At 36.0% G+C, this 22,895-nt stretch overlaps 2 protein-coding genes across 7 annotated transcripts in view; one reads left to right on the top strand and one right to left on the bottom strand.

The window, feature by feature from the left end:
* Positions 1-1,018: 1,018 nt before the first annotated feature.
* GPR68 (G protein-coupled receptor 68) lies at positions 1,019-2,802 on the top strand. The gene has a single exon (XM_060756695.2). It carries the CDS (start codon positions 1,213-1,215, stop codon positions 2,281-2,283), a length of 1,071 nt encoding a protein of 356 aa, XP_060612678.2. The 5' UTR covers positions 1,019-1,212; the 3' UTR covers positions 2,284-2,802.
* A 120-nt stretch (positions 2,803-2,922) lies between these two features.
* Positions 2,923-22,895, bottom strand: part of DGLUCY (D-glutamate cyclase) — a 38,659-nt gene continuing 18,686 nt past the window's right edge. For 4 of the 6 annotated variants that reach the window (XM_060756717.2, XM_060756708.2, XM_067462965.1 and 1 more), the window contains 10 exons: positions 22,172-22,370; positions 21,113-21,263; positions 19,676-19,798; positions 16,217-16,408; positions 15,230-15,490; positions 14,678-14,777; positions 14,146-14,294; positions 10,153-10,272; positions 9,659-9,810; positions 6,603-8,461 (listed from right to left, as the gene is read on the bottom strand). In XM_060756717.2, coding sequence (XP_060612700.2) covers positions 8,318-8,461; positions 9,659-9,810; positions 10,153-10,272; positions 14,146-14,294; positions 14,678-14,777; positions 15,230-15,490; positions 16,217-16,408; positions 19,676-19,798; positions 21,113-21,263; positions 22,172-22,370 — 1,591 coding nt within the window. In that variant the 3' untranslated portion in view covers positions 6,603-8,317. Of the gene's footprint in view, positions 5,724-6,602; positions 8,462-9,658; positions 9,811-10,152; positions 10,273-14,145; positions 14,295-14,677; positions 14,778-15,229; positions 15,491-16,216; positions 16,409-19,675; positions 19,799-21,112; positions 21,264-22,171; positions 22,371-22,895 lie in introns of those variants that run through there. The other 2 variants (XM_067462962.1, XM_067462963.1) reach the window with 2 other exon arrangements.

The following is a 22,895-nucleotide window of genomic DNA, read 5'->3' as shown; positions in this document are numbered from 1 at the left end:
AGAACACCAACACTTTCAGCAAATGTGCAGAAAACCTTTGGGTGCATCTATGCTGTAGAATGCTAATGTTTTACCAAACTACAAATTCCAGCATTGCTTAGCATTGAGCCATGGCAATTAAATTAGAGGTGGTATTTGTCAAATAGGAGCTCCAGGTGCTCCTGAAGCAGCTGACCCGTTTTGCTTTGGCTCAGCACTAAGATTACCATATTATGCAAATCTAATGTGCACCCTATTTTTGGGAAGGAAATTTAGCTTTAAAAGGTGAGAAATATATTCGAGTAAATATGGTATATGTCCAGAATCCTGTTGGGAACTTAGGTCTTCATAAATGGACCTACATCTGCGGCAGTTAGAATTGAGCAGTTCCATAATTTCCATATCAAATAATGGGCTATTATATTACATTACTATGTTAGGGGGGCAGCAAAGTGACCAACCTACGGTACATTGGGAGCAATGTACAATGAAATAGATGTGCATTGATTCTGTTGTGCATCAGGACCCTCTTGTGTCTCCTATGTAGCTCAGTATATATATAAAGTTATGAAATGTACACCATGATAGAGGATTCTAATCTATGTTGTCGGTTATGTCTATATTCTATTCTGAGAACATTATAATAGACTGAGCACAAATATTCTGAAAGACTTTAACAATGGAAATATAGAACTTGAATCCAACCCCCAATATGTTTCTTTGAATTATATAGATAATCCATTATGGGGGCATTTAGCAGCTATTTATTTATTTATTTATTTACTTTGCTTATATACCTCTGTATCTCAAGCCCGAAGGCGACTCACAGCGGTTCACAAACAGTAAAAACAGTAGAAACAGCAGTGGTTCCATACAACATATAACAATTGACTTAACACATTATCCATAAATTACCAATAAGCAATTACAATGCACAATTATTACAAAAAACAACCGTACCCAATCTTCTCATCATCCAAGCGTGTATCCATTTCACTTGTGCTGAGCTTAGTGATAACATAAGGACATCCAAATCTTTTTTTAAAAAAAACCTATAAAGATGTGTTCTTTTTTCTTGTTGGTAGTGGTGATTTTAATTAGCAGTTTTGTGATTTCCCCCCTTGCAGGTGTTTAAGCAGTGACACCGATGTGGAGAAAATATAGAAATAATGAGACAGTAGATTAAAATTATGCCTGACCAGCCTGATCTTCTGCGGTTACTGAGTGGAGAACATGGGAAACTCTTCAGAGGATTTGATGGACAATACTTTGAATTGCTCCATTAATCATGACATACACCAGACCTTGTCGCCTGTGGTGTACATACTTGTCTTTATAATAGGACTCCCAGCAAACTGTCTTTCATTGTACTATGGCTACTTGCAGGTCAAGGCCAAGAATGAACTTGGAATCTACCTTTGCAATTTGACCATAGCAGATTTGCTCTATATTTTTTCTTTGCCCTTTTGGATACAGTATGTTTTACAGCATGATAATTGGACTTATGATGAACTCTTATGCAAAATCTGTGGCATCCTCCTGTATGAAAATATCTACATCAGCGTGGCTTTCCTTTGCTGTATTTCAATTGACCGTTATCTGGCTGTGGTATACCCTTTTCACTTCCATCAGTTTCGGACAATGAAGGCTGCTACAGCTGTGAGCATCGTTATTTGGGCCAAGGAAATTTTGACTTGCTGGCTCGTTTTTACACATGGGGAAGTGAGTAAAGATTCTGAGAGCCACATGGTATGCTTTGAGCATTATCCTATTAAAAATTGGGAGCATAACATGAATTTTTACCGTTTTGCTGCTGGTTTCTTCTTTCCATTTTTATTGCTAATTTTTTCTTACTGTGGAATTCTTCGTGTTGTCCGCAAGAGTCATGGCACTCAGAAAAGAAAAAAGATTCAAATTAAACGTTTGGTTTCAAGCACAATGATCATTTTCATGGTTTGCTTTGGACCATATCATGTTCTGTTACTGATACGCAGCCTCTTTGAGACAAGCTGTGATTTCGCTGGCAGAATCTTCAACGTTTACCACATTTCTCTTTTGTTGACTACTTTTAATTGTGTTGCAGACCCAATATTGTATTGCTTCTCCAGTGAGAACACTTATCAGGATTTTGCCAAAATACGAAACACTTGTTCAAAGCACTTCAAATGCTGGAAGACGGAAACAGAAACCAAAGAATCCTATCCCATGAGTACTCCAGAAACTGTCAAAAAACTCAGGGGGAAGGTTGATGTTGACTCACAGTTGTTGAGTAAAGTACAAGTTGCTCATGAAATGGAAGAATGATCAGCCACATCCAAAAGGAGAAGTAATGTAAAGCCTCCATGGATTTATTTGTTCACTTTCTATAAATGTATAAAATCTATTTCACTGTGCCAAGAGGGTTCATGATTGAAAAACACAATCAACAGTGTGACACTGATATTCCTTCCACAAGAGGAATTCCTTACTTTCTTTAACATCATTCAGAACTTCTCTCCAATTTTGGGTGATGATATATAAAACAGGCAATCGTTTAACAATTATTATACATCCCATGCATAATGCTGGCTTACTATACTTCCAGGAGTGTAAGAATCTATTTTGTTTCCAGTATTCTGAAACACCTTTACAGTTTGAAAACAATGAAACATTACTGGACATGTGACCAAAGTATTAGATTTTTGTGATCATGTAAAAGGTAAAATGTGTAACATGTTTAAAATTCAAATTAGTATATTCTGTATCTTTATCAATGTACAGCATTTTAAACTGTCCTACTCATCTCTATCACATGAAAAAATGTAAATGCAGAAGCAAAAAGAAAGGTGCACTTTTCTTTTTGAACCTTTAAAAAACAAAACCAGAATTTTTTTTTATTATGAGTCAATATCTACACCATAATGACTCATAATTAAAAAAGCATATATAGAAATATGTGCAGTAAAAACTTGCGTATCTTTTGGGACTCTCATTTATGTGTGAACGATTTTAGAGAGGGAGAGGTGCTAAACTATCTAGATTAGTGTTTGTAAATGTTCAGTCTCACTACAGCTGTGAATTCAGATCCTTAAATGTGTTCCCAAAGGATGAATGGGGATTTCAGTAACCAAAGTGGTGAATAGTATAGAACAGGCATGGGCAAACTTTGGCCCTCCAGGTGTTTTGGACTTCAACTCCCACACCTCCTAATAGGTAGTAAACCGACTGGGATTTCTGGGAACTGAACTCCAAAACACCTGGAGGGCAAGTTTGCCCATGCCTGGTATAGAATGTACAAGAAGTTTAATTGGTATTTAAAACTTAAAGAGGTAACAGGAGACCAAATTGAAATAGTTTGTTATTCTATTGAATGGAAAGCATAAAGCTGCCACTGCATAATTAAGAGCTGCTGTAACATGCTAGAACACATTGCCAAAACGAAATATATCCCACTTTAGAAGAGGATGTTATTAGACTAGAAAACATTGCCAAAACATTCATACTCTAGGAGTGGATTAGTATTGTTTGGTTTAACACTCCATTTATTAAGTAGTTTTATGGCAAAGTTTTACTTTGGGCAAAGTACCGAACACATGCATTTATCTCTTGATTTAAAATTTTGTTTTATTTGGTTTCCTTGCAGCTCTTTTTCAGTTTTATTCTACACTTGCTGTTTTTCTGATCATGGGGTCACATTCTACAGAATTAAGTAAGGTTGGCTTTAAAACGTATTTAGCATCAGTTGTTCACATAAAAAATTCCAAAAGAATATAAAACACACATATGGATTAAAGATGATCGGAGACATTTGTTGATTTGATCACTGGTTTAGATGATGGTGATAGTTAAAGCAAAAGGACACAGATGGCGACACTTACACAGCTGTTATCTAGCAGTATCAAGTCTTATGATCGGAAATGGATTTTTAAGGAAAATATTATTACATTTCAAAACTTTTTAAACTACACTACCGTATATACTGTATAGATCTAGAAATTTTAGTTAAAAATTAACCCTAAAATCCTGGGTCGATTTATCCGTGAGTCAATGCAAGTACTGTACTTTAACCCATATCCAAAAAAAGGAACCAACCCCTTTTCCTGATTTGTGAAAGGTGAATCTAAAAGAAGCATCAACCTTCTATACTCTCTGCCTTTTTAAAGGCCTGACAGAAAAAGGGTGGTGATACTTTCCCCTCTCTGGAGAAGGCCCTTTGACTCATCCATGGGTCATATCAAAGTCCCAAGTTCTGACCCCCAAACTTTCCCTCAACTTATTCATGAGGTCAACTTATATACATGTATATATGGTAGCAAATATTTCCTGTGCTCTGGTCTGGAGTGGGGAGGTCATCCAATCACAAGCCAGCATGCTTGATTGGCAGGAGGCGTGACTCTGAAGCCAGTAGAGCTTTTACTTGGGTTTTTACACTTCCTGAAGGTATATTCGATAAAATTAAGGGAGAGCTGCAATCTCCTGGCAAAATCATGCAAAGTTCTTAGTCTTTGCAACTTCTTGCCAAGAAAGCCAGATAAAATTATTTTTATGTCCTTCTGTCAGTAAACAAAATATTTTCATTAAAATAGGCATCTATGTTTTAAATTGATTTGCTTTCTGAACTAGCCTTGTGTATTAATTGTCTGTGGGCTCTCAAACACATTTTTATAATTATCTTGGGAAGTATTGAGCACATTTTAAGAAACAGGCTATAATGTTGTGATGCCATTTATTTTTTATACTTCACTGTGTTTTGGATTCATTACTTTTATGTTTAAATTGCACTTTTTCTCATGTATTTGATTAGTGTTCATCATCTTGAGTGATATTTGTACTAAAAATGCTGAACATGGATTTAATAAATAAAATCAGTGAGCATAATTAATAATGATAATGGTGTCATATACTTGAATAGTCACATAAAAACAAAGGTATGTTTTACAACTGATCTGGTATTGTGTAATATGTATGCTTCTTCCTTCCAAGTGACAGCCCATACTTCAGTGGTCCTCAACCAGATGTTTTGGCCTTCAACTCCCAGAAATCCTAACAGCTGGTAAACTTGTTGGAGTTTCTGGGAGTTGTAGGCCAAAAACACCTGGGAACCCCAGGTTAAGAACTACTGCTCTAATTATATCAAAGTTTAAAAATAAAACTGCTAAAAAGCAGTTTTAGATAACTGCAGAAGCCCTTTAGTCCACCAATTTGTCAATCTGAAAAAATACCCTAGCGTTGTAATTTCTCCCCTCATATTTACAAAAGTGTATTCCAAATTATTATTTGGTTAATAATTAGCCATCTGCTGATCTAAGATGTATGTCCTCTTATTTGTAGGATCACCATAAATCAAAGCCAGCTTAACAGCACATAGCAAAAAAGTAGTTGACATCCTGTTAAGTAATTACAATATTATAAAGCCAATTTACATCATCATAATTAATCTAATTCAGAAAAGAGATTTAAAGACAGGCTCAAAGCCAACCTTAAAAACTCTGGCATAGACACTGAGAACCTTGAGCGCTCCAGTTAGAAGTCAGCTGTGACCAGCAGTGCTGCAGAATTTGAAGAGGCACAAATGGAGGGCGAAAGAAAAATGTGCTAAGAGGAAGGCACGTCAAGCCAATTAGGGACCGCCTTCCACCTGGAAACCAATGCCCTCACTGTGGGAGAAGATGCAGATCCAAGAATAGGGCTCCACAGTCACCTACCGACCCACCTCCAGGATACTACACTTGGAGGACCATCATTCTCGGACTACGAGGGATCACCTAAGTAAATAAGTAAGAAAAGTAATTCACTTTTATGATAGGAGCCCCCAGTGGCGCAGCAGGTTAAACCACTCTGCCAGCAGGACTGCTGGCCGAAAGGTCGGTGGTTCAAATCCAAGGAGGGGGTGAGTTTCTGTCTGTCGGCTCTAGTCTCTCAAGTGGGGACATGAGAGAAGCCTCCCACAGAATCATAAAACATCCAGGCGTCCCCTGGACAACGTCCTTGAAGACGGCCAATTCTCTCACACCAGAAGCGACTTGCATTTTCTCAAGTTGCTCCTGACACGCACAAACAACCTAACTTTTATGGTGTTACACCCTACTTTTCAAACCATATAGAGAGAGGCACTTTGGCTTAAAAGGTAGATTCAGGAGGTAACAATGTCTCCCAATGTAGCATCTCTGCCAATGCCTTTAAGAAACAGGGCCATGAAGACTTCACAAGTGTATGTAGTGTTAAACTGGGTGTTTCACTAAAGAACAATATGTTTATGTATCAAAGACAGGTAACAAATTCACCTGGTTAATATGATAATGTTTAAACCTTTCCTCCCTTTATCATCTTTATAGAAATCACATTAATTTTGAATGATGTATTCATCCACATATTTATGAACAAATATTATAAATACTAAATATTGCTGAGGATACAGTAACACTGAAATAGTAATATACTATTGTCATTTCCAATAGCATAGCGCTCATTTGAAGGCCTGCTCGAAGAGCCATGTCTTCAGGCCCTTACGAAAGGCCATGAGATAGATGTTTAGGTTAGCAGAAATATTTAGAAAGGCCATACAGATAGATGTTTAGGTTAGCAGAAATATTTATCTTGGTTACAAGGGAAATATTGTCCACGAGGGAAAATAAACCATAACAGCGCTGTAAATCTCTATTTATTCTGCATAAATACATATGATTTTGAAACATTTACAAATGATAAGGCTGGTTCCAGATTGCTTCCATGTAAAAATTCCATCTCACATCATGATTTCCTGAAGGACAAGGGACAGAGAGGCAATTGTCACTGACTCTCCCTTCCACTTGCAGATTTTGTTTATTGTGTGCCTTCAAGTTGTTTTCAATTCTAAGCAATTCTAAGATAAACCTAGCATAGATTTTTCTGTACTAGAATTGTTTAGAGAGGGTGCTGTCTTTGCCGTCCTCTGAGTATGACTTGTCCTAGTTATCCATTGTGTTTCCATGGCAAAGTGGGGATCTGAACCCAGATCTTAATGGAAACCCAAATTATTACATCACACAGCCTTATAATCTAAAAACTGGACTAAAAAGTCATGGAGAACGAGAGGCAGACTTGAGATTTTATCATTCTCAGTCCCATCTATGAACAGGAACAGTTCTACCATTTACGGAAAGGGCACGTCTGAAAGGTAGACCTTAGTGGCAAAATCCTCCAAACAATTCTATCATTGATATGTAATTTAGTAACATGTCAATTAGTCTAGATAAAATGTTAACATGGTCACAAAGGCAAGAATGGACATTTTTATTCAGTTTTTCATTTACCACAGTTTAGTGTTACCTCTTTAAGTGGTCAATTTTAAGTAGGATTTATTGATACAAGCCAGCTTAATGAATTATGTTTAGAAGTAGATTTAATTTAATGAATCACATTATAGTTCTCATGATTTGGTTATACATTTAAAGTGCAAGTTAAAAATGGAAGTAAAAGAGTCTGATGTTTTTCCTGAGGCCTCACTGGGGAAAGATGGGGATGAAGGACTGCAGAAGAGCAGTGGAGTCTTTTCCAGGCTCACTTGTACAGAGCCGGCCCAAGAGAGTCTGCTGCCTGGGACAAAAGACAAGACATTCCCTTTCCAGACATTCTAGGTATTGATGCCAAGTAGACTGTTCAACACACACTGATATGACACCATCCTCCACAATACCCAAGGAAAACATTATTTTAGGAAACACATAAGAGGTCACATCATTTAACAATTGCTCCCAGCTCTTGAATAACTGCATAATTGATGGATCTACCATCATGTAATGCTAAACCACAGTTTAACATTATGTCTAAATGAGTCCAATATGTTTTTTTAACTGAATTATGAAGAAAAATAGACAGTTGAAGAGTTTTCTAATAACAAAACAAGCAGCTACTGCCAGAATTCTTATTCTAATAAGTAATCTGGCAAATGAGGGCTTGGATAATGTCTTAATTTTATATATATCTATATATCTATATACACACACACATGCACACACATATATATATTGAATTTGATAAAGGCAGATATCTATACAAATGAATTTCAGAAAGTTAATTCATGAAAGGATAATTCTGAAAGTCTACCGAGTCAGTAATTTAGATTTCTACAGACTTCACAAACAATAGAATAGTCTACTTACTACAGCCTCGACGGGGTAGACTATGCCTGCAGGCTCATAATCTGTGGAGAGACTGCAAATGTACCTGTGTGTGTCCTGGAAGCACACCCCCATAGATACTGAGGGTCCATTGTAATGGTATCTTTTTTAATGAGGGAATGATAGCACTTTTCTCTTTGGAAGAATTAAATAAAATGTGTTTTAAAATGACCAACCTATCATCCCTTGTTAAGGAAGGGTTATATCAGAGTTTCCTTCAACAGCCTCTCAATCATAAGTGAGTGGACATTATAGAAAGGCAGACCATCCACTTCCATTTCCAAACTAGCAGTTTTTCCACTACGGACTTCATTCTGTTGCAATATGTGGAGCAACTTTTCTTCCTAGGTATTGAAACAGACAACACAGCATATCAGATCTACTTCAACATACTTTGGGCAACTATCCCTTATATTCTGTGATATAATCAATTTCTACTGAAGTATAGCACACAACAGAATAAAACGATGGATAAATCTGTTTCCTTCCAATTCTATGTGATATGTTATAAATAACCTCTGCAAATTCTCTTTTGTTAAAAACATTCCTATAGAATTAATTATAATTTGTTCTATACTATACTGTTACTTTAAGTAGCATTACACTATCTAGCCTATCATAAGAAATGCATGAAGTATGGCAGTTACATGTACCAGGAATAGTGTCACACAAAACATTTCAAAAAGTTTATGTTACCAAAACCAGTATTTCTCGGTTCCACTGAAACCCAAAGAACATTTTTGGTCATGAGAATCAAATTAGGCTTTATTAGCTATCTCAATCAGATTGTAGTGAGAAAATGATTCACCAATTACTTTTTCACTCAGAGAATTCTTCTAAATAGTTATGGTGACAAAGAACTAGGCTGGCCTTACCTTTTTAAGCATCCCATGGGCACCCAATGCAGTGTTGTTCCTCATAGTACTCAGTAATTGAAATTGCTATTTTAACTATTTAAAAAGTGGATTCTATAATTATTTTGGTCTGCTTTTAAGATTTTGAGATATTTTAATGCATTTAAAAACATTTGTATCTTTGTATTTTAATTCATTGTATTGAAGTTTTATTTCCTTTTCAAATGACTACCATGTCAAAAAGAGAACAATGTATTCAGTTCAAGAAAGGTAGTTCAGAATTTATTCTTAAAATTCACAGTAACAGCATTTTTCTCGGCAGGCATTTCACATTTCCATTTTTGCATTGGAACTTCAAAGTATCTTTCTACTATCTAATTACTGCAGCTGAGAAATGTGAGAGGTATCTTGGGAATCAAACCATGCAAGGTTGTTTTCTACACAATCTCTCCTTAAACTTGAAGAGCTTTGCAAATAATGTTGTATACAGTGTTTTCAATGTGGAATATTCTGAAGATACAGAGACTTCGTCTCAAATGCCTGAAATTTAGTAAAAATCAAGAGCCTGAAGTGATCTACATTGGAATATTTTCAGTATCCTATGCCAAGCTTTCTGAACACTTATTCCTCCCCCCCCCCCCCCCCCGCCCACAAAAAAAAAAAAATCAAACCAAAAAAACACCATACCTTAGCAACAGAGGGTAGTGCTGATGCCCAACATGCTTTCTTGGATAATCTGGGAAACCCAACTCCTTTCCTCAAGTAACGATCATGTATTTCACATGTATTAAGAATATAAAGTGCACAAGCAACTGCATAGCCTCCCCAATTAGAAACTCCTGGAAAAGAAAAATGAAAGTGCAATTAAACAGGTGATTACTTTATCGCAGAGGAAGGGGAAATGTTCTGTTGCAACTTACCATGAAGGTAATGGGAGAGGAGTTAACCATTCATGGATAACTCCTTCTATGCTGACAAGAGAAAATCATGTCCAAAGACCACTTGCAGTTCCAGACATATTTTGTGCCCCCCAAATACAGTCCAACCCCCAATTTTACAAAGCTGACGCCTCCCCAAAACAACAACATTGCGCACATAGTATTACAAAGTTAACTAGATTTTTTTTAGACCCAGTAAAGTGTTCAATATACATGCAGAGTTTTGGCTTGTTCATGACTTACCTGCAGCAACTGTAAAGTCAGCTTCTACATCACAAGCAATAACATCTCCATTGGTAATGTATTTCTTTACAGCTTCTTTCACTTTTCCCATTCCTAATTCATTTCCTCCATCCCCAATGCCTAAATTAAAAAGGATAAGGTGTAGTGAAATATTTCATTTGTTTGCACATCCAATTCATGTATCAATTAAGCCAGATGACTTTGTCTGGAATCATCTTTGCTGTGTAAGTTGTTATATGCTCTTTTGTTATTAAAACGGCTCTTCTCTTTCCAATTGATTGGAAAGGGAAGTTGGGGGAGAGTCTTCACTTTTTTTGTGATGAAGAAACAGCTCATTTCAACAGACTTTAAAATATTGTTTGCAAAGAGTTTTCTTCAGTGCCACTCTTCTAACTGATCCATTCCTTAAATATATATCTAATATAGGAAGTACAAATTTTGTCTGCATAAAAATGGAGGATATTTCCCGATATGTTCACATTGTAGAACTGAGAAGCAACATTTGAAATTGTTCTTTCTCTTATTCTAGACAAACTATCTCAGACAATAGTTGGAAGGTGCCTCATGGGTCACTGAGTCCAGCTAGATTTAAGTAGATCCTTTAAAAATGCAAAAACCCTCAGTAAAAAACACAGGACTACTCAATATTAAAAAAAAAGAAATGAAAAACTAAATTTGGACAAGGTAAACATGAGAAACTGGCAGTAGTGAAATCAGTAACAATTTACAAGTTACATAGCATACTTTCACTGAGCGGTATCTCTAATCTGCCCTTGTATGTTGTTATTGTTCTTGTTGTTGCTGTTACTACTATATGTTTGCTCTCAGAAAAGCCATGAAAAGGCCAGATATTATTGCTCCCATTTGAAAAATGAGGAACTCGGGTCTACAGTGACTTTTTCCTTTTAGCCAGAAACTAAAAGAGTTCAACTATGTAATATCTCTCTGATTTAACTTCTCAATTAACTTTGTCAAGCTGGCCCACTTGGTCAGATTTGGTCAGTTTGATACTTTGCCAGCATTTCAGTTTCAATGATTTGTAAATGTTTTATACAATGGAAACATCTATATAAAAGAACTACATAACACACACACCAATTTTTATAGTACTGTAGTCTTGGCATTAGCTGCTCACAAAAGCTGGGTTAATTATGTAAATGTAAATTATGCCAATTATGTCAATTATCATCAGCTTAATACAGAGATCGTAATGGGATGGAAGGACAGTTGTGAGTAGCTTTCCATAGGGCCTAAACATAGCATAATTACGAACATAATGAGGAGTTACCCTGGTATTACTGGAGCAAATTGTTTCCAACAACATTATGTTGCTTATACCTCTGCATTTAAATCATTAGCTTTTCATTGAAAATGGACTTGAACCTGACTTCTCAATCTACAATTCGTTAAGTTAATGCACAGAAACAAAGTATGTTCAAAGTTAAAGAGCCCTTCAAGTGAAGAAACAGGAGTGTATCATTAAATGCATATTAAAAACTCATGCCAACTTTTCAAAATTTGACAGGACTAGATCTTAATGCCAGTTAAATTTAGTGTCACTTCTGTAAAGATAAATTTAGTGTCAGTTCTGTAAAGGTGTAGACAAACCCACACAGCATATAGTTAAATATCTATTTCTGCTCCTATTACATACATAATTTTATCACCCAATTGCTTACAATTATAGCTAAATTCATGACACAGATAGGAGTAATGTGGTGGGTATTCCGTTTTATCATAACCTAATTTAGAGTTACTAATTCTGTTGTAAAAGGACACTTTAACACTCCTTCATGCACTCGATCTGGTAAAGAGCTTGCCTGTTAGATGCATTAGAAATTTTTGACATGTCACTATATACACACACTTGTGTGTGTGTGTTAAAGTGGTGGTGTTGTGTTTTTTTTTTTGGAGATCAGCCAAGATATTAATAGACACAATTTAAAAATCTGTAGTTAATACATCTTGTATCTGAACAATTAGGCTCTAGAGCAGCAGTTCTCATGCTAATAGTGTGAAAAATATGTTCTGCTAATCTTCACTAACAACTTAAATACTAAACAAAGAAGCAAACAAACAATATAGAAAGGTTTTCTAAAGTTTCTCAAGTCCTGAAATCAAGGTAGTACAGATCACATAGGATAACCATTCTGTAAGATGTATAGTTTGTCATAAGAAATTATTTAATGAATTAGCTATGACTAGTATTTATCTCCTAATTTGGTAAATAAATCACTGTTATGAGTATTTTGAAAAGGTGCCAGCTATGTTTGGTTGTACATAAATGTCTCAGAAAAAATCAGTCTCTCTTCCAACTATTTAACGACTTGTTCCAGGAGATGCAAATGTTCCAGGAGATGCAAATGAATTTAACAAGCCATAAAAAGAACTGGGAAATGAAACACTGCATTTAAAATAGTTCAATATCTGACACTGTGGCTTCTATTTAAGCTTAATAAATTCCAGGTTCAATTATTAATAACATTTAGAAAGAAACATATTCTAATGCAAAGAAAATCTCAGATCAGAGGAATGGCACATTAGTAAATAGTGCCTGGTACAATAAATTTTGCTCTTGTACAAAGGTGTAACTGCTTGACTACAAAGATGTGATGTCATTTAGGATAATGGGGTATTACCAATGTATGTCCTCATGCATTGGCCCACTTTTTAGTCTTACACATATGAGGTTGACTTTTTTTACTATTGTGAAATTACAGAAACAAAGCATTTGGATCACAATTGCATGAGCAGAATAATTTCACAAGTGTAATAATTTCACATGAGCCTAAGTCAAATTGATAGTCCTGGCTTGAGCAGTCACTGAATCTATGTATGTTGATTTACCATTTGAAAATAGTTTCTACTTTAATTGGGATTAATAAACAGGATTCCAGACATGCAGTTTGAGTCTCCTTGTAGTTGCTTTTTCTCATGTTTTCTCTCCTTGTGGAGAGAAAATGCAGGGTAAAAATAAACATAAACATAAACATAAACATAATAATAATAATAATAATAATAATAATAATTTTGGATTGTAGGTATTATTCATTAATGCTTTTAATGCACCATTTTTTCATTGGAACTTCAGAAACAGCTCCAAATGCATTGCTTGTTGTATAATGAGATAAGCAAATCAAATAGTAAACTCATTTGTAAGAAACATGCTTCCTGACTCAGTGGCGCATGGTGAGAGTGGAGTCTTATGGTGTTTCCTACCGGTGAGGTTTTCACATCAGTCTCCCTAACCCTGGCGGCTACTCCGCTTTGGCCAGAGTTACTTGGATATGCTCTTGTACTCTGGTCAGCTGGTGGGGGTGATAAAAGGAATGCCAGGTTGGCTGGACAGCCAGTTTCTCCAAGCTTTGTTCTACCATCTTTCTTGTATTTGGGTTGATTTGTGTTACATTAGCCACAAATTTGGTTGGCACTGGTCACGGATCTAGGACAGGGTGAACAGTGGTCTAAATAACAGGCCGGATCAGCAGGCTAATCGATCAACATGCAAGTTAGCCAAAGTTTGGATCCGGACTCATGTAGGCACCAACCCAATTTACAGCTGTAGCCAAAGAAAATTGTGGCCTATTTCTTTCCATTTCTTTCTATTGCTTTCCATTCAATAGTATCTGTCTCATGTGGAACAGAACTCATTCCTGTGCGTCCAACGTATTTTGCAGACCACACACAGTTCTCATCTTTGCATAATTTATACTCGCTTTAATGCTTGCTTGTTAGTATGCAAAAACATTGTTGGGTACACCACAGCCTTTTCATACTATACAATCATAGTTCTATTATTTGACTAATTGCCATGGCTCCATTGAATGAAATCTAGAACTTTCCGGCTAAGAATTCTAAATGCTCCTCCATAAACTGCAGATCCCAGGATTCCATACTGCAGAACCACAGCAGTGAAATTTGAATAATAACACTATAATTCAATAGTGTGAACAGGCCACAGGTCACTGAAGAAGAAATTGGCATCATACTTACCTGTTGTAGTAATTCCTGGGATATTTCTTGCAGCTAGGAACAGTTCATCAATAGGATCTACTAAATGTTTAATGTTAACTTTTCTTGCATTATAATAATTGCCATCAGCTGCCATTCCAGCACGCTCTATTGCTATTAAGTGGTCATATCTAGTTAAAGAAAAAAAGTGGCTTAAATAGTGAATCTGTTACCATAGAGACAGTGAATCTACTCCAGGTTTTAAATTAAACTTTAAATGTGTTATTCAGGTTACTAGATGCTATACATTTTGGCAACTTAGACAAATTTTAAAACTTGCAGCACTCTGCTGACACTGGAGCCACATAGTTTCTATTTATTCCACCACTAAGAGACAAACTGGAAAATTATAACTGTTTTAAAAGCTAGTGTATGCACTTCTTATGCATCACTCAAAGATGTGCTGGCTGTAGGTATATCATGATTGTTTATACAGCTGCTGACAACGTGAACAACAGGATTGTAGTCAAATTCTTCCTCAGTTTTATATTCTCTTGATTTTTTGGTTACATACCTAGGCTTTTCTGTATTTCCATCTTCACAAAGGAACTCCAAAGCTGAATCTGCAGAATGGCTATGATAGCTAATTACAGGAATTGGTGTCTCCAGTGCCCCTAGTTCACGGAAAAAGAATTTGGAGCGGGGATAGCAATGTTAGTTTGTTGCATCAAAACAACAATTATATAGCACTTTCATGCATATGAAGAGTGGTCTTGAGTCCTGTACTATTGATTTATTTCTTTTTTTTTACAAATTATAGCCAAGGCTGGGTTAGTGGCATTCCTACTATTACTACATGTGTTTTTGGGAGAGTTTGTTTTCTGTTTAACATGACTTATCAATAGGCCTAAAAATTCTAAACTGGGACAGTCTACTTCAAATGTTTCTATTTCTAAAACTCATCATCAGTGACTTTTTCCCTTAATTTATAACAGCTAAAATTCACCTAGACCGGCTCTGGTAAATGACGAAGTTGAGAAAGAATGTTTAATTACAAAAACATTTAGTGTCTTCTTTATCTTGGTTGAAAACTAAGCAACAAGAAAAACAGAAGGTCATGTCATACCTTGTTCAACAGCCTCTTTGATTATCTTTTTATTCAGATTGAGAGCTCTTTTATCAGTCACTATGACTACATTTTTCCCCAAGGCTTTCAACATGGCTGCCACTGCAATGGCTCCAGGCGGCCCATCATTCTCTTCAGGTGGATCATACTTGAAGTGGGTAGGAAATCCGGTAGTTATCAATACCGACTGGGCATGGGACATGGCTAAACATGCTTTCAGGAGTTCATCTTGAGACCACAAATGTGTCACACCTCTGTTCCCTAAACACAGAAATAACAATTATTTTACTTTATTTATTACTGAGCTTACTGCTTTGAAACAAATATCTTTATGACTGTATAAGCAGTCACACTAACAAATGCAAAGTGTCTCACAATATCATGTAGCAGCAAGAAGATAATGAGTTATTTGCTTTTGTTTATACTACAAAACAAGTAACATGATGGCTTTTCCACCTACTTATACTGAACAACAGGAATTCCTTGATATGTTATATCTTAGATGAAGTAAAATATTAATTTAGGGCTCTGATAAATTAACTTATTCAATTGTATTTTTTATAAACATTCCAACAGACAGTAACCAAGGATCCCTGAATCTTTTAGTATTTGTGAGCACTAATTTGGAAATGGATATGCAAATTACATTTATCCAGACTGATTGAAAAGTCTCAGATTTTGTTCTTGTTCTTTCAGATTTAATACCACCTTTTTAAAAAAGGACAAAGGAAGTTGATATAAAAAGTCTTTGATTATACTGGGGAAAAACATTCAGAGATAAACAGGTATTTCCAAAATAAAACCAGAAAGAACAGGAACAAAATCTGAAATTTTCTGGTCTTTTAAATCAGTCTCGATGTCCCCACCACTGGATTAGACAGCAATTCCAGTTTCCAATTCTCCCTTCCCTTTGCAGGAAGCTAAACCTTTATACAAAAAGCATTTGAGATTTGCAAGAGAAGCGTATTTTCTTTTTTTTATTTTTACCTGGGTCTACTCCTATCATCTCTTCTAAGCACCTGATTTTTTGTACAGCTGCTGTTGCTGTGGTGCTGTAATACAAAGGATTCCAGCTAATACAAAAAACTTCAGGAAGTTCTTGATCAGGTACAGCATCGTCATCTTTCAAATCCGTAATAAACATACAACCAGGAGAATGGGTAAAAGCCAATGAAGATTCTGAAAGAGAGATATTCTTAATAATGAAGTCTCAGTTACGTTATGCTATTAAAGGGACTTAGGAATTAGAGGACCAGGCTTGGTCAGTCAATGATCTGATTACATTGAAAGAAAGAAATGCATTTCTCCCATTCTGACAGACTGGAATCTGGACAGAATCGGAGCCCTGAGTTCTTACGTCCTAATATAATTGGTTACAGTTGCCAAGCCACTAAGCAAAGCACATGTGATGGAAAAATTACATGAAGCTAATGAACAAGAGAGAACTTAAAATTAGGTGTCTCGGCATCAATATTGCCTTTTTTGCATTATTTGTTTATTACTTCAGAACCTCAGAACTGATTAGAAAAGAAGAAAATGAACAAACTGAGATTTCTTTTTAAATGGGAGGCCTATTATTATTGTGCTGAAAAAGTTCACTGTTTATAAGATATTCCCTTAAATGGGGTTGCTGTTCCTGGCATTAATGAACAATAATGTGATAAGCCTTAACATTTGGAAAAATATCTTTTAGAAGCAAATTAACTTTTGTGGTTTCTGTTTCAGCACTATTTACATTAAAGTCTTGCTTTATTCAACTCACAAGTACTAATTTCCTGTATCCAATGAACCTTAAAATTTACGGTATGGATTGATCCTCTGCAGCATCCAGAAAATTACAATAATCGTATTTCATTAAATCTGTTTTTTTAAAAATCTTCAGATTAAGAGGATACAGATGAAGAAGATACAACATGATCTCAATTTCACAAACAGCATGCTGTTAATAAACCAGAGCAGATGTACCAGCACAAACAATGGCTTGCAGCAATACCTATTATGGCATCCAATCATTCACCAGTCCCAAGAGTTGTCTAGCTGAGCCCATGGTCAGAAAAAATATCCCTAATTGAATTATCTTTTCTTTATATGAAAGAAGCCAAGTAACCTGCTTGGATATGCCTTGAAACCTTGCCTAAAAAAAATTGTGGGGTTTCCTCCCCTTCTGCATGGTCATTTTCAAATGCTAAGTTCCTTTCACACTTCCAAAATAGTTCATATGGTTGCCTCACAAGGAAAAGTGAATATATGTCATAGATAAGAGATAATGGAATTAATTTCAAATTAAAAGCACAGGATAAAATCTAAATACTGTTTTTCTTAAACAAAGTGATCGAAACTTTAAAAAAACAAGATTGAGTGCTTACATGCAATAAATTGATGTGAAAACATAATAGAAATTGGTTTCTGTTACCTTTTTGTGATACAATCCTATCAAGTTTATTAAATGTCATGATAAGATCAATAATAATAATAATAATAATAATAATAATAATAGCGTTATTTGTATCCCGCTCCATCTCCCTGAGCGGACTTGGAGCAGCTTACAACACAATAACAGTGCAAACCATAAACAATAATTAAGACAACAAAATTTACTTAAGTCAACAAAAGCAACACATAAGAATACAAAAATAAAACAATATATTAAAATGACACAACAACATAATTCATAAATGAAAACAAGTAGTGGTGATGTTACATAAACCAATTAAAATGTCCCAGCTACTAGTCTGGTTAAAAGAAAATGTCCAATTAAAACCTAGTCCCATTTAAGTCCTCTGGCTGTTAGATATTGCATTACCTATTGTCAAAGGCCTGTTTAAACAGCAAGGTTTTAAATTTCTTCCAAAAAGTTGAGAGCGTGGAAGCTTGCCTATATCCCTGGGGAGGGAGTTACAGAGCTGGGGGGCCACAACTGAGATCTCTCCCTAATCCCCACTAACCGTGCTTGTGACGGAGGTGGGACTGTGAGGAGGGCCTCCCCAGCAGATCTTAATGCCCAAACAGGTTCATAAGGAGAGATGTGGCCGCATAAATAGGATAGACCAGAACCATTTAGGGCTTTGTAAGTAATAACCTGCACTTTGAATTGGGCCCAGAAACATATAGGCAGCCAGTGAAGCTGCTTTAAGGGGTTGGGGGGATGTTTCCCTATAATTAACCCCAGCCAACAACCTGGCCGTAGCTCTTTGCACTAGCTGCAGTTTCTGAACTGTCTTTAAAGCCAGCCCCTCATAGAGTGCAACAAAGAAGGATGTGGTAGGTCAGATAAGTAGGCAAAAGTCTCTGGTCACCTTCTGCTGTTAAAATGGCCCCTACGGCCCTCAAATGTAATGGCATTGCCCCAATGTTTCCTAGAAGAGTCTCAGACAATCTCAGGAATGGATATAAGTGATACATATCAGCTGACACTACCTGGCATGACTGCTACCTGAACACCCAGGTGCACAGCTGGAAACAGATCTAATCTAATATAGCCTTTTGTCAACTAGTAACAGAAGGATCTCTCAACTTGGTGTAAAAACAGATCTACTGCATTCTGGCTAATTATGGATGGTGCATTTTGAGGCGATTTAGAGTGGTTTATTACTTTTTAGGACCTCCATTCCTTTGTAAATCTAGATTTTCCCAATTGATCTCAAGTAACTTAGAATAAACCAGGTCCAGGTAGTATTCTGAGATGCTGATGGCAAACTTGGAGACTCCCATTGCAACTTAACCCCTTTCACTGATTGACACCTTTGGGAACATTCTTTTTCAATAGGGCAAGGCTAATTATTCTCATTTGTAAAGAGTTAAAATAAGATCCTAAGAGCCTTAGAAGCCTGCTCTCTGTTCTAGAGAATAAATGCTTCTTCACTCACAGGTAAATGAAAAGACAGGAGACTCAGTGCCTGAAATATTCTGAAAATATATCAACACAGTGCTAGTGAAAAAGTGGAATATATCAATCCCATGTCATGATACAAAAAACGAACCTGCCAGCAGGGAATTATTTATCACTTTTACTAGCTTAACATCAGCATTAGATTCCAAATCATACGAAGGCAATTAAGCTGCAATCACCCCCCCCCCATTCCCGGGGGGGGGGGGGCACAGGATCCACGTGAAAGTGGAAAAAACACAAATAAACACCTTTTCACCTGAGAGAACACTTCTCTACAAATTTTTTTTGATCCTCCAGCAGAATTTTATGATCAACTTCTGCCTGACCTAAAGATTCCTAGAGAGAACATTTAAATCAAATCTGTGAATAATCAAATCTGCAAAAGTCAAAACTGCAAACTTGGAAGGCGGACTGTAATTTTGAATTAAATTTATCATAACCTGTCTAGTGGGATTATGATATAAGGATTCTCAAAGGAAATAAATTTATTTGTGCACTATGAAGTCATAATTAAATATTGTTTCTATTAAATGCTGATAGTCTTACTGTGTACTTACGGCAATTACAGACAGCTTCTATTCCTGTTACTCCACAGGCCCAAAAGACTGGAATATCTCCAGGATGAGCCTGTACTGCATCACCACAATCTGGACTGGAAAGATCCTTGATTCCTAGTAGACCTGTAATTAAACAATAATAAAAATGCACAAACATTGCAGCAGTAGTACAATGTTACCATCTTAATGTTGTAAAAAAGCAGATTACAGAGGATCTCTACTGCATTTAGTTGGGCTTTCTACCTGGTAATTCAGCATGAATGTTCATACTAATCTTCCTGTTTGTGAACAGATATACAGGCAGTCCCCATGTTACAAACAAGATAGGTTCTGTAGGTTTATTCTTAAGCTGGATGTGTATGTAAGTTGGGAGAAGTACACTTTTTTAAAAACAGGTACTTTTGAACATACAGACAGAAACACATCTTTGAATAGCATAGGAAACAGTTGACAGCCCCATAACATTTGTTTTGCTGTCTGTGACCTGTTCAGAAGATTTCATATCACTTTCTGACACTATGACAACTGGACTTTGAACATTTTTGGTTGTTGTGGAAATAAGGATTGGTGATAAAACTTCAGTAGAAACACCTTTTCCTCATGATAACTTTTACAGGAGTAAATTTCCCTTCCTCAGAAAAGATTGCATCTCATTTCATGTTGTCCCACCCCCTTTTGTAACTAGGAGTCGGATGTAAGTTGGATGTTTGTAACTCGGAACTGTCTATACTGCAAATTTTGTCATCGTGCCTACATTTTTCATTTCACGATATTTTATTACATACTAGGTAACACGTACCAGGCACTATCCTGGTATTCATATATTAAACCAAAATGGGTCTTTTTTTTCACCTTGGGAATAATCTTGGCAGCCATCTTCACTTTTCCTGTCTTTTTTCATCTTAACATTCTTAGCACCAGTCCCTCACAGAACCTTTTGCTCTTTTTAATGTTTTCTAAACCATAAACATTTATGATTTAGAGTAAATCCTTTTTCTTTTTTTTCTTTTTTTTTGCTTCTAGGAAACATTCAATGTAGAATTTTGATGCAATTTCTGGTGGCTACTGCAACCTGAGCAAGAAACAAAACAGTAGTATTTCTAACATTATGTTGCAGTGAGTTATGGTCAACACCCATTTTTATTCCACACAGACCTTTTTGAGAATTTAGACTTTTCAAATTATAATCAATCTGCCAATTTTTAAGGTTTCTGTCACAATTTTCTGATGAATTTTAACTGTTTTGCTTTTAGTGACTTAGGCATCCACGTTTGTAATTTCAACTTGAACTCAGCACTACAACTTGGACAACAACAAAAAAATATTCTATCAAAATTTGAGACATCTAGCATGATGAGTTATAGCTGCTATAGACAAACATGCAGATATTTTACTTTTTAATTATTAATTAATGGAACATAGAGTAACTGCACTGACCAGGGTTACCAATGTGAACTGGTGCTCCATGTGACTTTTTCATTCGATGGGTGGTTTGCACAGCTACTTTCAATTTGACTTGAGGAATAGGTCTCATTGTTACTATTAGATTGCAGTGAAAACTTTCAGTACCATAGCAAGGGACAGTTGTCTAGGAAAAAAATCAAGATATTCACAGTATTTAAATGTCAAAATACTGCATATTGCTGAAGAATGGCAGTGGATAATACAAGGTGCACCAAACGCCACAAAGAAGTTTTAATACTTAATAGCTCCTTTATTTTTAGTTTAACATACTATACCATAGATTAATATATAGTATATATAGAAAACAAAATTACATTGCATTACATTACATGCAACATCTTTTAAAAAATAATCAAGACATTATTAAAACATCAGGAACCTTTGTGACTTTTGGGCAACCCTGTACAATCAATAATAATAAATGAAAACTGCCTTGAACTGTGTAAGGCAAAAAGAGCACTAAAGGAATGGCAATGCATCATCATCATCATCATCATCATCATCCTCCATATTTATACAGTATTTTGCCCTTCTCACCCTGAAGGGAACTCAGAGTGGCACACATTAAGGCACAATTCGATGCCCTACAACAATAGGATTCAGGAAGTTTTCAATTGCTTCCATCCACTGATTGAGGCTATTAGGCAAATAGAAAGCATTTGGCATTAAGCTATCTGTGTAAATGGGTGAGATACCACCTATGAGGTAGTCAGAACTGACAGATTTCTTTGACTCATATGGTAGCTTTTAACTTTCATGGCATTTTTTTCCCCTCAGAGATAAAACAGGGAGTAGAAAAAGAGTTACATCTAAGCATCATAAAATCCTTTCCTGGTTAGGAATAGAATATGCACCACAGTGTTTTATTAGAGATCCCCATTTGTTAATTGAATGTCTGAGAGTAGTTGCAGCCAGACCTAAGGTAGATTTAGTGCCAGTCTTGGCACTAAAGCTACCTCAGGTCTGGCTGCATCCACTCTCAGACATAATTAACAAATAGTTATGAAAGCTAGTATTATCCATAATCCTTACCTTATACATGCTTACATTACATTTCTGCTCTACATTTCTTATAGGAACGCCAACGTCCTGGAGTGCTTTTTCAAATGTAAAACTGCAGCCTAGATAGAAAGCCACCATGTCTTTAAGCTGTTGGGAATATTTTTCCAGGCTTGTCAGAATTCCTGTACATTCTCCATTTTCATATTTTCTGTATTGCAGACAGTCAGTTCTGCAAAACATTACCACCATTAATTTTTTGAAAGTAGTTTCATGAATTGCAAAATGGTACAATCTATGTCTACATACTTGCAACTTGCTTTTAAGCTGACATATACAGGACTATACTTCCAATCAATAAAATTTCAATTTCATGTAGAAAAATAATCACACTATAGGTTCTTGGTATATCAGAAGTAAAAAAAAAATGCCAGACACCCATATCAGATAGGTAGCCCTGATCTGAAGATCTATAAACATATAAGCACCAACAGAATTGCCAACTCTTGTCAGTACCATAGAGAGGTGTGAGTAAGTGAGGAAAGTATAGATTCTTTAAGCGGAGGCTGGATGGTCATTTGTCAGGGGTGCTTTGAATGTGATTTTCTTGCTTCTTGGCAGGGAGTTGGACTGAATGGCCCATGAGGTCTCTACCAACTCTATGATTCTATTATTCTAAGGAGACTTAGGAAAGTAATTATTTCTCAGCTAACAGGGGAAGGCAAGGGCAAACCCTGTTCTGAATAAATCTTGCGGA

Source organism: Anolis sagrei, chromosome 1 (assembly GCF_037176765.1).
Source record: "Anolis sagrei isolate rAnoSag1 chromosome 1, rAnoSag1.mat, whole genome shotgun sequence".
Taxonomy (NCBI): Eukaryota; Metazoa; Chordata; class Lepidosauria; order Squamata; family Dactyloidae; genus Anolis; species Anolis sagrei.
Note: the sequence above shows the minus strand (reverse complement) of the source record. Positions and strands in the feature narration are given on the sequence as shown.

Bases quoted from the DNA above. Each gene is read 5' to 3' on its own strand.
- GPR68 (XM_060756695.2), top strand. From the start codon at position 1,213: ATGGGAAACTCTTCAGAGGATTTGATGGACAATACTTTGAATTGCTCC.